Source organism: Talpa occidentalis, unplaced genomic scaffold (assembly GCF_014898055.3).
Source record: "Talpa occidentalis isolate TD23 unplaced genomic scaffold, MPIMG_talOcc4v2.1 talOcc4.3, whole genome shotgun sequence".
Classification (NCBI taxonomy): Eukaryota; Metazoa; Chordata; class Mammalia; order Eulipotyphla; family Talpidae; genus Talpa; species Talpa occidentalis.
Window position 1 is genome coordinate 96619804 of NW_023603184.1, and position 18104 is coordinate 96637907.

Genomic DNA, 18104 nt, shown 5'->3' on the forward strand with positions numbered 1-18104 from the left:
GTCTCTGGTGAATTCTCTCACCCCCCCGAACACCTCTGGCCTGTACCCCAGTTCTTGTATACATAAATAAATCTTTTAAAAAAAAGTATAGTGTAAAAATAGGAAAAGAAACATTATTTACACATATAATTAAACATAAATTTATTTAAACATATGACAAACGTATTTTTCTTCAAATAATTAACTTATAAAAATCTTCACATGTTCCTTTCTTAAACAGACCATTTGTTTCAATAAATGATACCTGTAACATTCTAAATGAAATGAATTGACATATTCATAATACTTATAACTTCTATTAATTATTAAGTATGAATAACTCATACTAAAACAATCCGGTCACAGATACTGTGGGTATTTTATTTATTTATTTTTCTTATTTAAAAAAAATAATTATTTTTTTAATTTTTATATCATTGGTCATTTTTCAACAATATTTGCTTCTCCCCACGCCCTCCTTGTTCCTTCTGCTGTACATACTTGGAACTAATCATAGACAAAAACCTATCTCAACAGCGCCCCCCTGTGTGAGCTACTTCAGCACCCACCTATGTAGTCAGGGAATCCTGAAAATTCCCATTGTCATAGAGGTTCTTTATTAAATAACAAATACATTTTTGTTTTAAATTGTGATGTAATTTAAAATTCAAGCAAAAGCTAACCAGCTTTGAGATGAAGTAAAAATACTTAAGCAAACATTAACCTCTAGAAATAAATATTACAGAATAATGTTTATACAGAGAGAGCATAAATATATAGAGAACATGTGGATTCACAAGCAATAGAACCATCATTAATGACGATGAATTGCCCAAATTTCCCCTTGTAAGGGAAATGTTCTTTCCACACCTGAATCTGATGATACCGTGATCCTCTCAAAGGTAGTCTACAGACTACCTGCATTAGTCATAAGACTCTCCTGGGAGATACTTGTTATAAGTTCTAATACTTCTACTCTCTATGGAAATAAATTCTCCAGGGTTGAAACTCAGGAATCTGCACTTACATCAAATATTCTAGGTATGTGACATGCCCACAGATGTTTGAGAGATGCTACCTTAAAACATTACATACAGAAACAACTAAGATTAAAGGGTAATCACACTGATAAGTGAAAGATTATTAATTTGTTTAAATGGAATTTAATTTGATCTCAAAATAATTTGAACAATTTTTTGAGTCCATGCTTTAAAAATCAATATTCTCTGAACTGACATTTGTAGCCCCACTTTTATTGTAAGGACAGATGTTCTGACTTAGTGGCTGGACAGGTTCACAACTAAAGCTCTACTATCACTGCAGGTGACCTAGGTTCTGTCCTAGAGGTGAAAAGTTGAGAAAATGCATTCCTCTCCACTTTATCTACTTTGCCCAACAGCTCTCTAGGTTTTTTTACTAACCTTAATCTCAATTAAATCCCAATAAAATTACTTCAATATCCATTAGTTAAGCTTTTTTAGTCAGAATATATCCTAATTTAAAAATTATCCAATTTCCCTGATAGTTTCTAAAATCATTCATCTCTGAAAGAATAACAAAAAGGACTTCTGACATTTTCTGAAAGCAACAGATTAATGCCATAGGAAAGCCTCTGGAGGCAGAAAAGGCAGAGCCATATCTATATATATGGTTCATGTCATATTAAAAAAAGATAACACCATAGAAAAATATTCAATAATGAAGAAATATGAATGGCCAGAAGCAAATAAAAAGATGCTCAACCTTACAAGTAAGCAAACCAATGCAAATTAACACTATAATTAAATTTCATTACACTCACCACATTGGCAAAACCTTTTAAATCTGAAAATAACAGCTGTTGAGGAGAAAGTGTGGCAATAGAGACACACTTGGTGGGTACAACCACTTAGGAGAATGATTTGGCAATATCCAATAAAACTAAATATGCACCTGCTCTAGATCCAAGCAATTTCACTTTAAAGGACAAATAAATTGTGATGTATGCATTCAATGAAACAAAATTAAAATAAACTGGATCCCCATTTGTTAACATGGGTTAATGCAAAATGTCAAATGAGACAGCAAATTGCAGAGATAACACACACAATTATTTATTCAAATCATTAAAACACAGTCCAGTGCTATGTACTGTAGAAGTATGAAAACATGAAAGAAAAGGATACTCACCAAACTCAGGCTCCCTCATAGCAGGGGGCAAGGAGAGACAAAACAGAATTGAGAACAAAGGAACAGAGGCAAAAGTGACCATGTACGAACAACCTCCTGTTTCTTCAAAGGTAAAAACATGTACTCTACATGTGCAATTATTTCATGGTTAAAAGCTTGTTATATGCTACATGTGACTGAACTTTGAAAACATGCTAAATGAAAGAGGCCAAACACAAAAGGTCACATACTGCATGATTTCATTTATAAGAAATATCCAGAATAGGTAACTGCACAGCAACAGGAGACAGATCAGTGGTTGCTAGGGGGTGGGGATAGGGGTGGATGGGGAGTGACTGCTTAATGGATATACACTTTCCTTTTTGAGTGATGGAATTAAATAGAGATGATGATTGTATAACAATGTAAATATACTAAATGTCACTGGATTACATGCTTTATAATGGTTAATTTTATGTTATATGAATTTCAGCTCCTCAATTAAAAAAAATGTAAAGCATATTGCACTTGTAGGAGTAGAACAAGACTAAAAATAGAGTAATCAGTAAGGAGCCTCACAAAGTAATTATGAAAGAGATGATCTGGCCTGAACTACTGAAGTAGAAAAAGAGGTTGTAGAGAATGGATAAAGTCAAGTCATTCTACCAAAAGGATTTTGTAACCAATTGGATGAGGAAAGAGAGGAGAGAGAGAAACAAAAAAGAACTTTTTTTTTTTTTTTATTTCCTAGTATGAGTAGAGAGTAGAGGCCATTTCCAATAACAGGAAGCATAGGATCAAGTTTAAGAGTTAAAGCATTAAGTCTGTTTAGAATATGCTGAATTTGAGATGTCTGTATATTGTAAAAATAAAGGTATCGAACAGGTAGCTGGAATAAAGACATTTACGTACAGTAAATATGCGGCTGAGGCTATGAGAGCAGATGAGATCATCATAGCAGTAAAATAAAAACAAAAATTGCTAGGAGAAAACACTAAGGAACACCAAAACTAAAATCCTATAGTAAAGAATTATAAGGAGAAGTCAAGAAATTTTCACCAAAGAAAGAATAGTCAAAAATGTGTAAAGCTACAGATACATCAAAATAAGGACTAAAATAGGTGTTTAGGAATGAAGGTTGTCAGTCTTTAGTATGCAATTTCTGGCATTCTGAGTCATTTTTAAGATTCACTGAGGGAAAGCTGAGAGAAAAAAACACCTCAAATGTTTAACAACACAATATCCACAATATTAATGATACAGGTACCAAGAAAATCAAGGAAATTCTTTCGAAAGAAAGAATTCTGATTAGAGAAGAACTAAAGGAAAAGAGAGGTGATAACCAATCTTCCAGAGGGTTACAAAGAGCCACTTTCCAAAGAATTGAAAATGACACTAGTATTTCTCATATTTTCCACCAGAACTACCAAAAATGCAAAAGTAAATAATTAAACAGCTCTTGCCATCTCAGAGTAGGCAATAACTCTCAGGTATTTAATTTGTTTCTAAAAATCCATGTAAACTCATAAAACAGAAGTGTTTAATATGAAATGCCCCCCTCCCATTTTCAATTAAAACTACTGTTTGGGAAAGGTATTCCATGTTTATCATGCAACTTTCCATATGGCCCTCCCACAATCCCCACATATCCCATAATGCAAATATGCATCATATGCTTTGAGAACTATGGAGATGGGACTTCATTCCACAAGAATGACATCATATGGAAACCTTTGCAGAGAGCATCTGTGGAAACACAAGTCCCATTAGCTGCATGACCTGTAAACATTTCTCACATCCACTTTTCTCAAAACTATTTCTTTCAACCTTTAGACAACATGGAATGTGATGGTTACATCCATGCAGCAAAGACTTTCATTAGACTTCTTTCTTCTCCTTGACTAAAGATTCCTAATTTATCAAGTTCTCTTTATATGGAGGTTGACCAAATACCTTCACATATTCAAACTTTTCTCCAAACTCCTCCGATATGTTTCACAAGGTGCAGACATAGTTTTGTAAAGGAGCCCTTATGCCTTTGGGACAAAGGCAGGTTCAGCCTAAATGAGGTCATTAAAACAAAACATCAAGTTCCCAGTGCCCTAAGATTCCAAGCCAATGACCTACAGAGTGTTCCAGCTGATCTTAATTTCCCTGGCACAACACAGTAAGAGTACTGTAATATAATGCAAAATGTCTCTAAAGAGAAACTAGATACTAGACTAAGTCTTGCCAATACACGGTTAAATAATACCAAAGTACCCCTTTCATCTGAATACTAGGCTTCACACGCATATGTCACCCTTCCCAAGGATGAAAGTAATCTTCCACTGTGAATGTGGGTTGACTGAAAAGCTTTTACTGGACTCAGCCCCATAAAGTATACATGCTTTTTAACCTTTTTAACTGGCACACATGTGCTAATAAGACTAAAAATGCTTACAAGAGGACCACAGAGACAAAGAACAGAATTTATTCTGAGCAAGGGTAATCCAAATTTAGAATGTGCTAATAGTGCTAAATCAATACTCAAAACATTTCCTGACTAGGATCTCTTTTAACATCCAACAATATCAGATCCACCCCTGCAACTAAACCAAATTTCACTTTCCTATGTTCCCTTATAAGTTCTATATCATTTATATTAAAATATTAATACATTTCCAAATATTGCCTCATTTACTCCCTTAAGTAACAACCACTTCTTATCCCTTTTTCCATTCAGTTATTCCTTTTGTTTTGTTTGTTTTGTTTCCAATAGTTGTCATATACTTAAAAAAAATGTTGTCAAAGCAACATTGGTTTACCATTATATAGGTTTCAAGTGTATTGTATTATGATTATAATCAGCATCTATATATGCTACCTTTTGATCCCCACACCAAAGTCAAATTTCTATCCACCACCATAGAATTCAAGTGCCAGGTATTACTAGAGATTGAGTAGTATATAAAATAAAGTCTCTACCTTCTACAGTTTTTACGCTAGTGCAAAAAGACAGAGAATAAACACATGTATGTGTGAAAATATATGTTACATGATGATAAGTGTTAGAAAAATTGGGCTAAGGGAGAGGAGGGAGTTAAAAGGTGATAGAAGGCAATGTCAATCTTAGATTTCCATCTGAACTAAAATGGCTTTTAATGACCCAAGAAATCATTTAGGGCCTTTATAATGTAATTGAAAACAATTAATTAGAAACCACCAGACTTGAAAAAGATTTGTTACTCAATCAGATTCATTCACTTTCTCAAATTCTGAAAAGTTGATCAACAAGGTTTTACCATCAATGGTATGTCATTCTTTCACTTAAACACACTTCTTCAAACTAATAATTTCAGAAAAATCTGGGGGGGACACTTAATTTTATCATATCTTGCCAAACCAGCATACTGGTGAGGCTTTTTTATGATTTCTTTCCACTTCTTTATAATAAAATGCTTTTTGTCTTATGATGCTTTAAATATATTTTCATCAAAAATTTAGGGCTATAAATTTAGTTTATTACATTTAAGGAAAATGTCAACTATATAACTGGAAAAGTTAGTCCTTACTCTCAAATCAGATAAAGTCCACCAGAGGAATTCAAACAGAGGAAGCAATATGCAGTCTGCAGGGGAAAAAATTTAAAAACACTGAAAAATAAGCTATGGATTATATTTTAAAACAGAAATAATGGGAAATAGTTAAAATTTAAGTGAAGAACTAAGATCTGAAAAGCATGATGAAGTACCAGGAAGGGCATGAAATTCCTTTGTTAATTATGTGAGTGTACAGTCTACCTTGATTTTCAGTTTTTCCATGTAATTAAATAAAAATCAAGTATAAAATTAGAAATCATTCCATTAATTGCGGTATTTATCAGGATAAAATGTCCTGGAAAGATAATAACATACAGTTTAAAAAATTAGTCTAGCAGGTATCATCTTTTTAATTAACAGAAAGTGGAAAATATTATTTTATGATGAAACCGTATGGTGATTGTATGGCATTGTAATAAATATTTCATGATATGATTTGATAAAAGAGGATTTAACAACAATATTAAGTAACACACATGCAGTGGGTAAATCAAGACAAAGGACACAATGGTATGATAGACAGAAGTAGACTTTTAGCAGTGAACTTAATGTAGAATATATGTTGTTTTTCAGTGATACTCACCTGAAACTTACATGTTTTAAAGCAATTTTACTTCAGTGAAAATAAAACATAATTTGAATATCTAAAGGATATCATGTACAACTTATATAGCCTTGAGTTTATTTAACTCAGCTTCAAAAACTTGGTAGTCACAGAAAGAATCTGTTACATTTAAAACATCAATTACTGACTGTTGTAGATGCTATGGCATATCATTCAGCCCCCTGTCCCCTTTCAGGACCGAAGAAGTCAGTCCTGACTATTAGAAGGCCAGCCACTAGGTTCTGACTAAGTCTTGCCACTGAAGTAAGTGGAAGGGAGTTACAATACCCAAAGCCAGACCATTCCTGGGCACACCAGGTCCTATGACTGCATTCTGAATAATTCTTTAGGGCCATCCTAGCTCCAGAGCACCTATGGGATCATCTGAGGCCCCTGTTGTGACTACATACAAATCTATGCTCCAGGTCATCTCTGCATTCTTTATCTGGAGTGCCAAAAGAACAATTTCCAAGTCTGGTTATGCCCAGTCAAATATTCATCAGTATATAATTATACAATGGAATGCATTACTGTTCCTTATAAGCTGACATTTTTAAAGCAACATTGATAAGACTGCAAAAATCTTTTTTATATTAAGATACACATTTATGTTGAACCAGGAATGACTCCAATTTTCCTTCTTTTGATGAAATATAATATACAAGCCTAGGGAGAAAAAGAACAGAAGCTTGGCTTTCAATGAAATGAAAAACAAAACTCAAATTGCAGATAAGGGTTGGACAGTAAATGTACCCTGAAAATTAACCAAAAATTAGATGCAACCTTCAAATTGGAAATAAAACCTTCAAACAGAATGGCTGCTAGGGGACTTAAGTGTTTAAAACAGGAAGAATAAAGAGCTAGCTTCTGTTCCACATCAAGGTAGCTAGCATGAAGTAAGGAGGATTCTGAGTTGGTAACTCTTGTCATTAGTGGCTAAGGGGACCTCACGAAGATGCAAGCTCAGGACAAGGCCAAGGAAGACAACTATCACTGAAGTATGGCATGAACTGAAACTTCCGTCAAGTAAGTAGACTTCAAGTAAATTAAGTGAACAGAGTTGAATAAATTGGCTTAATCAGCCAAACCAATTGGTAGATCATCCTATCATACATATTTGGTAAGACTTGTTTTTGTGCATTCTTGTTTTTCTGTTTGAGATTTTTCACCCTGCTCATCCCACCTCCATATACCATACCTACTGATCCTGTACTTCCTGCTCATAGAATAATTCCCATAACCCTCATTGAACAAGCGGTAGCCCAAGGTCCCTAGTTCCTCTTAGACACAGATGACTGAATAGGCGCAGGACACACTCAACTATTATCTTTCTGCAGATATAGATTCTAGTCAGTTACCAAGTGTACAACCATTAGTAGAAGGAAATATTCATTCCAATAATGATGGTCATTGAGGTTACACACACTAACATATACTAACATATAATCAATACTTCAGAGAAATGTCAGAGAATGAAATGGATCTGGAAACAGCATCAGTGTCTACGTGCTGAGCTTGTTAGAGAATGAAAGAGAAAGAATAGAAAAAGTTGCTCCCTTGATTTTTGCTGACTTTTAAATTCCCAAATCCCATCTTCCATGAGAGCAATGAACTTTTGGCCTTCAGGTACTAGAATATAACCTTTAAGGTCAGTTCACGTGGGGCTCTGTTTCCTCCAAAGAATCAATACCTGGATAAAACACCAACTAAAGTCCATTTGTAATATTCCTACCTTTTCTCAACTAAGTGAAATTGTCCACGATTTTGAAAGGTCAGATTGCCCCAGTCTTAAAGTGATCTCGCCCAGCCCTGATTTTGTACATATGTCAGAGGGAAAAAAATAAGAAATCAAATTCATGAGGACATTGTTATTCAGTGGGTTTTGTAAAAGGCCAAGTATCTGTATTTTTAACAAGCTTTCCTGCTGATTCTGAGGAAGGTGGTCCAGTGACTGCACTCTGAGAAGCGCTGCTCTAAAGCCTACTTCAATATCCCACAGGTCTTTGTGTACTTTCAAATGCTTCTTCAAAAAAAAAATTATATTCATCAAGTGCCAACATTCAAATTGCTGTTGGAGAGCCATCTTTGTCTAAAACTCTAATAGGAGCAGGTATTGTTTCTATTATTTCCTCTGCATATATATGAGACCTGCATTTCATTTCATGTTAAGAAGCATTTTATAAAATAGTTTGGGAGGATATAAATACAATTTATGATGTATTTCCAAGTAAAAATCTAAATTTCCAAAGAGCAAATTTAAAGACTTTTGAAATATAACTGGTTCATTATTTAAAGATTTCATGAATCATTCCAACTGAGAAAACTTGATTATGGATCGTCTGAAATGATACCAAGAAACTATTGTTATTTTTGTTAGAAAATAATGGCATTTTTGGTTACATAATATAATTTTTAGAGATGAACACAAAACCAGATAGGGATGCAATGACACAAAATACAGAATTTGTTTTCGAATACTTCAATAAAGATAATAAAATTTCTTGAAGGAATAGATTAAGTAAATGAAGCAAACCTTGTTAACTGCTGAATGCGGAAAATGAGAATATGGGGACACAGTTTACTGCTTTCTTCTCCCATGTGTGTTGGAAAAATGAGCATGTAAAAGTTCAGTTAATGGAGCAGTCTCACAAGATTTCTACAGAACCACAGATACAAGGTTAAAACTATACAAATCAAGACATTACTGACATTACAGGAATGATATCAAAGGCACTTTAATTTGGAGAAAGAGATAAATTTATATAAGACTGACATGAGAGGAAAAAAAAAAATCAAAGGCAGAGCATGTAGAAAAATAATTTCCTAATTATTTGGAAGATTTCTTTTCTGCGGTATATCTATCCTCTAAGCTTATCACAAGATAAGTTTATCTCCTTCTCCAAATAAAAAAACTTAATACAGAATAGACCAGAAACAGTGTGATGAGGGGCAAACACATTGAGATGTAATATTTTCCTTTATGGGTAAATCACTTCTGAATTTTGCACTTAAAAAAAATCTTAAAATATTATTACAACTTCCTGGCATTCTTATGAATGTGGACTGAAAAGGACATACACATGCTGGTTATAAATAATAAGTCTTACTTGGTGATAAACCAATTTATATACTAGATTTTTCATCACAATTTTAGGGAAGTTTTGGAGAAGAAAGCTACCAGAAAAAGAAAAGATACAACTATATCTAAAGAAGGAAAAAATACATGTCCATAGATGATTATTAACAAATTGCATTGTTCACCCCTATTCTTGTATTATGGACAGAGTTATAACTCATACCACTACACTGACATAGATTATTACTTGAATACTATTCTTACTGCTCTTCATATTTATGAAAATGTACCTTCCTTAAAAAAGATTGTCAAAGGGCCTCCCTGGTGGCGTAAGGTGTTAAGACACAACCCATGAAGCTATCCACAGCCATTGCAGCATGAGTCTGATCCCTAAACAGGTAGCTACCCACAAGGTGCAGCAGACCTCTACTGGCTCACCAGCTGCTCCTCTCAGCAATGTATTTCAGTCAGTCTGCCTGTTCTGCTCCCCACTCTGTCTCTGGTGAATCCTCTCACCTCCCCCCACACCTCTGGCCTGTCCCCTGGTTCTTGTATGCATAAATAAATAAACCTTTAAAAAAAAAAAAAAAGACTGTCAAAGACAAAGGAATCCAGATGTTAGGTCCTAGCTGTGAGACAGTCAGTCACAAAGCATTAAGCCTCACTTTCCTCATCTGTGAAAGAACATTAGATCATGTCAAAGATCTCATCTAGCTCAGCTTGAACAGTCCATGACACAGAGTTTGTGATAGGTGTTTTACATCTCTAAAATCTTCAAAGGCTTTATTCTGAATTAAAATATATAGTCATAGGAAGCAATTAACCAGGGCTACTACACAAGATGAGGCCAAACATAATAATTATCTGGGGGTAGAGAAACTCAAGATAAGAAATGATTTTACTGCTTGGGCTAAAGATCTCTATTCTTTGCCTTTCTTCAGATACTAAGTGTTAATGAATGATTTCTTGTTACATTTCAATCAAAAATAGAAAAAAATCACTAAATCCATAATTAAGGCACTTTCAACATCAAATTTGAATTGCAAATTACTTTTCTGGATTATGTATACAAAGGAAGATATATTTTAAATAGGCTTTATTGATAAACATAAAGGAACTATCTGATCAATATTATAAAAAGAGGGAGAAGGAATAAAGAATCTATATTCTATTCCATTCTAGTTCTCAGTTTAAAATAAAAATACTGAAAGCCTACCATTATGTATTCTTTGGGATATTTTATTTGCGAAAAAAGAGATGAAACATTTCCTATATGTGGCTGCAATGTACTTTACCACTCATGCATTATGCAGGCATCTAAAAGTGTTAAAAAAAAGTTTATGGCCTGTAAAATGATTTTTGACTGTAGTTTTGAAACATCATATGAAATTTAACACTTCAAACCTATATTCCTTCAAACTTTTCCTATGGGAAAGAATTGTTAAATGAGTGAAATGAGTAAACAAAACAAATGAATAAGCCAACATAAAGAAAAAAACACATCATCTTCCTATATTTCAACCATAAATAGTATTCAATGGAAACCTGTTACATATAGTCACTTACAACCAAAGATCAGAGCTAACTGAGCAAGAAATATCATCTTGTAAAAGGGTAATCTGTGTCACAAAGATACTGAGCTTGGGAAAACTACTCACAAAGTGTCAACTGTTCCAAAATCTCACTCATTCCCCAAAGAACTGGGCATATACAAAAGGAGAAAGTCAAAGGATTGATCAGCTATAAAGGCAAAGTCTAGGTAGGAAAAAGAAAACATGAAAGAATGTTAAAAGAGCCTTCCAATCCCCCACACTAGACCTTTTCCACTTCATCTAGACATCTTCCACTCCAACCCTTGGGCTGAGGAAGGGATCAGCAAGAAGGGCACTCTTTGAGTGGGAACAGCCTCTAAAACTGGTATCCAGGAGTCAAGCCAGAACTCTGCTCATGAAAAAGCATGGCTGTCTGTGAGGGACACTGTCCTCTGGTTTCTTGGGTTTTTTGTTAGAGATTTATCTCCCTGCCGCACAGTTTCCTCACACCCACTTCCATGTACCATACCTACTGATCCTGTACTTCCTGCTCATAGAATAATTCCCATACCCTCGTTGAACAAGCAGTAGTCCAAGGTCCCTAGTTCCCCTTAGACACAGATGACTGAGTAAGGGCTGGACACACTCAACTATTATCTTTCTGCAGATACAGATTCCAGTCAATTGCCAGGTATACAACCACTAGTAGAAGGAAATACTCATTCCAATAATGATGGCCATTGAGGTTACATACACTAACATATACTAACATATAATCAATACTTCAGAGAAATTTCAGAGAATGAAATGGATTTGGAAAGAGCATCAGAGTCTCTGTGCGGGGCTTGTGCTCTCTGTGGAAACAGGACACAAGGCCAGGGCAGGAAACTGGGTAGAGTCAAGAGTAACATAGCATTCTCTTCCCAGTTTGCCAATTTGCTAAACCTAATCTGAAGAAATGTTGTCACTCTCCAAGATTAGATGTTTTACTCTAAGTTGATAACTATGCACACTCGTACACTCAGACTTGATCCTGATACCAATATCCACTCTCTTTTTCCTCCTGCCATTAACAGAAGCATATAACACTTTTCCTCCCTATATTCAGTCTGAGCAAGCCCAGACTTTTCTTCCTCTTCTCCCTACTTTTCCTAACCCTAACCTAACCCAAAATCAAAGCATCATCATGGTTAACACACTTTGGATGGCATTTTACTTAGCAGGTCCTCCATAAATGGGAAAATAATCTATTAAATTCCCCCAAGTGACTATTATGTCATCATCAAACATTTCCTTTTCCCGTTCGGGGTCACTTAAGACAATAGAGTCAACTATTTATTTATTTATTTATTTTTTAAATAGTAGAAGTCAGCACTCCCTTTTTTTTAAGATTTATTTATATATACAAGAACTGGGGTACAGTCAGAGGAGCGGGAGGGTGAGAGAATTCACCAGAGACAGAACAGGGAGCAGAACAGGCAGACAGATGGAAGATACTGCTGAGGGGAGCAGCGGGCGAGGCAGAAGAGGTCTGCCATGCCATGTGGGTTTCTCCCTGGCCAGCTGGGACCCGAATCCTTGCTGCAGAGGCTGCAGACAGCTTCACAGCACGACACTGAACCCGCTGTGCCACTGGGGAGGCCCAATACAGAGTCATTTTTTTCTCATGCAGTCAGATCTATCATTCATGCTGCCCTCTTGCAGCCTACTGCAAAAGACGAGCTCTCAAAGAGTCAACATGTTTCAGCAGGGGTGCTTGTCCCTTGGACTCTGACTTCAATCCTCACCCTGACAACAAACCTCTCAAGAAAATCTTGTTCATCTCCCCATCCAAAGTCACAGTGATACCCACTGAAGGACTTGCCTCCCCCATCAAAGACTCAAAATCAGAACATATCTCAGCTCTAGGAATATCTATTCTCACTTTCTCCGATTCTTATCCAAAAAACCACAAGTACCAACTAAACTTCAAATCACCCCTTAATCCCTCCTTAAAAAAGGTACATATGACTTTTTATATCATGTTTCCATTAAAACACAAAATTCTACATAGAATGTTTCCCTACTGTTTTTATTATTGCTTTATTGTGTCAAGAATTCATCTATTTCCTAAGGTATTTCCTTCATTTTCTAAAATTATAAACACACACTATTGAGCCTATCACAGGCAATTAAAGTGCAGGAAAAAAAAGAGAGAACAATAGATGGGGGAAAATTATCACCTGTCTTCCCCACCCTGTTTATTATCCCTCTCCTCACAGCAAACCTCTGTTCAAATATATTGTTTCTACCCTTGTAAGACAAGATTCATTTTGCCTATTGAATCTTTTCTTTGTTTTGTTGTTTCAGAATTGGAAGTGTATTAAGAAAAGATGGAATTATTCTATGACACATTGATTTTTTTTTTTTCATAAAATGTATAGTCATGATGGATAGCCCCATAGTTACTTGGTCCTTGAAATCAAATTTGCAGTCAGTCCCAAACAAGCTGAAAAACAAGGAAATTATGAAAATAAAGTCTGTTTTCTAATCATCGCTTACAAGTCATCTGTCTTCTGCAGTCTGAAATCTCCAAACTGAGGAATTCACTGAAATGAGGACATGTCAAGTCCTAAACTCCAATTACCTTTTGCCACAGACTCACTATATCACTTTCCTTTCGTCAATAAGGTTGGTTAGCTTGTGTTAAAATGTGAAAGATTAAAGAAGGTATTAATGAAACCAGTAAATCCCCTTCTCACCATAATAACACTGACTTTCCTTCAATTACTGAATTATCACATATAACATTCCCACCTATTCTGTGAATAGCTCCCAGTACTTCCCATATATTTCCTCATCTAACCCATTCCAAATCCCATAGGTAAATTGCAGTATTCCCATTATACAGCTTTGAAAACTGAGGCTCTAAAAAAATTGCCAAAGATTTATGTTAGTCATAAAGTAATTTAAAGTAGGCCTTTGTTCATATTGCAGATTATTAAATATCTGAGAGTACATATGAATTTAAAACTCCTAAGATTTTTGAGTTAGAAATATTTTTAAAGGCATACCTGTTTTTTCCTTGAATTTGCTTTGGGAAAGAGGCCTGCTGACAACACAGATGTAAATGGAGAACAGCATAGCTCAGGAAAGGGGTTTGGAATAGATGGCATTTCTAGAACATCAAGATCTTTCTTTTTTCTCCTACACCAAGAGAACATAGGATGTAATTTACATAAAACAGAATGTAAAATATAATTGCTGTCAGAATGAAAAAGTTAAGAGCAACATACACCACTCTGTGGCAACACTAATATTATATAAAGTATATAGAAAACATATGTGATGTACTTTCTGTGGGTCAAAATAAAATGTCAGATGATATAAATAAATCTTCTATAGTATTTATTCTATACTCTTTTTTTTTTTGGCCTTTAGAAAAGAAATCACTGAGCATAGAAAACCTACTTGCAGAACTTTTGATAATGCTAGCCAAAATTAGACTATATAATTATTGATGCCAAAATCACTCTCAAGAATTAGACATTGCTATACATCTATTAAATTGACAAAATCTATAAACATTTAGTGAATTCACGCCGATGCTATTTTACTAATCACTTTTGGAAGTTATGGCTTATTAATTATAGCTGTGGTTCATCTCACTTCAAATTTCATTCACAATGTTGCCCACACACAGTCTGTTGATTTTGCAAGTGCTTATAGATACTAAACCGCAAGGCAGTGTTTTTCAGGAGGTAAGTGAATAGAACTTGCTAGTATAAATGTACTCGAGTCCACTGCTGAGTAATTTTAACTTCAGTGAAGTTGAAGCACTTTGAAAATTTAAGGAAAAAAAGTACCATTTAAAAGTAAGGCTATAAACGACTATAGATTTTTGTATTGCTGCAGCCTTTTTCTTTTCTAAAGTATGTGCAAAATTGTGAACTCTAAAGGCACTTAGTGCTGAATGCTATGGAGATTGGGAAACCTTTTAAAGCCTCTATTCTTTCCTGCTGCACAGCAAGACTGCTCAAATTTCAATCCGTGCTTTGCTTCTCCAGGGTCGCTGTAAGACTCTGTGGGTGGTGAACTCATTTATGCTGCGATTTTTAAAATATATAAAATAAAAGGGATTGTTTATTTTTTTAATGCCGGGCCAAGAAGAAAGGAGGAAGGGGGTTGAGGGGGAGGTGGTCTTCCAGGAGCCTGGCCTCCTAGTTTCACACCGAGCGGCTGAGACGAGGACCGGGAGCTCTCAATGAAACGGTGATGCTATTTATAAGGCGTCGGGAGATCGCAATGTCCTGCTGATCCGGCAGGAGCCAGCTCAAAGGGAATTGTCTTCAGAGACTTTCACAAACTTGGCCCAGCTCTGGGCACATGGTTCACCCCCTAGGACCGCCTCCTCACCCCCCAGCCGGCTGCCAAGCCAGGACACTCCCCCGCGCCCTCCGGGGCTGCCTACCTGTCTGCGGCACAGCCGCGGGTCGCGTCCGGAGCGGGCAGGAGCGCCCGCGCGTGCAGCCAGGGGGCCGGCGCCAGGTCGCGGGCGTCGCCCCTCCCCTGGGCAGCGCCGCACACCTGGGCGGCCAGCGGCGAGTCCCGGGCAGCCGCCCTGCCCGCGGCGCCCTGCCCATCTTGCAGGGAAGTGGTCATTGTCGCCGGCCGGGGGGCGCGAGCGTCATGGGAGACCCGGCGGGGGGCCGAGGCGGTCGCGCGGCGGGCGGAGGCGCGGGCCGGGCAGCCGGGCGCGCTGCAGGTGCGGTGGCCTCGCCGCCTGCGCTCGGGGCCCGGGCGGCTCAGACGCGCGGCCGAGCTGTCGGCGAGGCGGCGGGGGAGGGGAGGGGGCGGAGGAGGAGGGTGGGGAGAGGGGAGGAGCGGCCGGTGGGTGGGGGCCGCGGGCGGCGGGGCGAGGCGCGGAGGGGGCGGGGAGGGCCCCGAGCGCCGCGCGGGCCCGCGGGGGGCCTGGGGCGCCGGGGAAAGCCGGCGTCCGCCGCGCGCGGCCCGCGCGGGGGCTGGGGCTGCGGGTCCCCGGGCTCCGGCCGTCGCCTCCTCAGGTGGGCGCCCGGGTGGAGGTTGTGCCTCGGGTCAGGGCGGGCCCGGAGCCGCTGGAGGCAGGGACCCAGCCGAGCCCGCGATCCCGGGGGGCCGGGCTGGCGGCTGGCGGGGCTGGGGTCTGCGCACCGCTGTCCTCACCCCGACCCCCGACCCTTCCATGCTTGCTGCTCTGCGATCTGCGCTCACCTAAGCCGTCGCTGGGCCGCCATGACAGGCCCCACCGTGCCGGGAGGCCAGGGGGCCACAGGGCTGGGTTTGCCCCAGTGCTTTCCCCACGTGCCTCTTATTCCTTTCACTCAGCTGCCAAAGACTTGGGGGGCTTGGGGGGCGGGGGGAGTGGGGAATGGAGGAGTTGGGGGGGCACTGGGGATGGGAATGGGGGAGCGGATAGTACCTTCAGTGTAGACAACTACTGAGGTGTTGGGAGAATTCTTGGTAAGGTGTGAGTAAACCTGTAAACCTGAAGAAATGATCGGTTTACTTTGAATCAGAGCAGTTCTCCTTAATGACTTCCCACTCTGCCTTTCCTATTTTGCCCCTCAAAATAGTCTCATTAATTAGATGTTTACCCATTTTACAGATAAGAGATGAGGCCCAAAGCCATCAAGTGTGTTACGCAACAGCACACAATTGGTGCAGTGAAGCTTCCAATCCAGAAGATTACTTCTCAAAAACATGCATACTATTTGCAATACCAATTGCTTTTATGCTCACCCTCAGATACAGCAATGCAACTCTGAAATTCTGTATGGTACTGTTTCTGTTCTGCCTGTAAGTGACCCCTTCCCATTCCACTGTTGAGGGTTACCAAATGTTTTACACACTCTTTGTTCTTTGACCAAATTAGGTAACATCTGTCCCTGGCATCTGTTTCACCAGGTTTTCTTAACCTCCACAACCTCTGCCCAGGGAGCTGCAAACACTGTCTATAGAAGAAACAGGGAAAATCCCTCCTTATAGCCTTGCATTTTCTGTCCTTGCCCCCCCCACACACACACACCCCAAATCACTCAGGCCTCACCACCGCCACCACCGCATGCACTTAACACCATAGCACCAACCACTGCTGACACTCTGGAATGGATAACTCCCAGCCTGTGCAGAAACCTGGAGTATTCCATGAAGGCAGAAAAATCTGAGTCAAAGAGGTTAAAGAACCCCACTTCTTCATTTTCCTTAATTCAAAGTTAGAACAAGACTGGTCTAGGACAGGATATAGTCTCCTAGAGGCTTTATGCAATGTCAAGTCAGGACAAAATGGCAGTTCTGAGGAGTAAAATTAATAATACTAATCATGAAAGAGTTAACATGCATTGACTCCATGTGCCAAGCCTAACATCCTTTTTCCTGAATTATGGTCTGTATGCTATGTGTAGGCTTTAAGAGAGTTTACTAAAAAAGCACAAATATATTGAGGTCATTCCAGTCAAAGTAGAAATAAAGTAGAAATAAAACATTATTGTTGTCAACAGCATTCCTATTTTCATCCAAAACTCTTGTAGGCACCCATTTCTCTCTAAAAATGAGATATTAACAAACTAATAGAAGAGTGAATTAACAGCTGAAGTTTTTTCCCTCCTCTTCTTCTGTCTCTCTTTGTCTCTGTCTCTCATACACGGCCTGCTACTTTTTGTTGGAGAAAAGGATAGATGGAAAATACATATATCTTTGGAATCACTGAAATACTAAAATACCATTTCAGCACAAAATTTTAACCTCAATAAGAATAGTCATTGGTGGGAGTGAGATCACAATTGCATCCTTCCTCTTCGGGTAGTGAGAATCCAGGGAGTATCCATTTGCAGGCTTTATGTTCCTCCAACCCCCATGAGTAAAAATTATAATACTTGGAGTCATCAGGAGCAAAAAACTAAAAGAGCTAGTCTCTAAGGAATGAGAACCTAAATAGTTTTGCCATGTGGATCAGCATTAAATATTGAATTTATTCCCAAATACCTTGAGGATCTGTACTAAGAATTAATAAAATTAGTTCATTCACATTTTTTTTTTAGATTTGTATTTATTTTTATACAAGAGCTGGGGTACAGGCCAGAGGCGTGGGATGGTGAGAGGATTCACCGGAGACAGAGCTGGGAACAGAACAGGCAGACAGACCGATATACACTGCTGAGGGGAGCAGT

General features: G+C 38.2%; 1 protein-coding gene across 1 annotated transcript in view; it reads right to left on the minus strand.

Moving 5' to 3' along the window:
* GRB14 (growth factor receptor bound protein 14) overlaps positions 1-16096 on the minus strand; it is a 109018-nt gene extending 92922 nt beyond the window's left edge. Inside the window, exons 1-2 of the mRNA XM_037523430.2 lie at positions 15371-16096; positions 13974-14106 (exon numbers count right to left, since the gene is read on the minus strand). Coding sequence (XP_037379327.1) covers positions 13974-14106; positions 15371-15561 — 324 coding nt within the window. The 5' untranslated portion in view covers positions 15562-16096. The remainder of the gene's footprint in view (positions 1-13973; positions 14107-15370) is intronic.
* Between the last annotated feature and the right edge of the window lie 2008 nt (positions 16097-18104).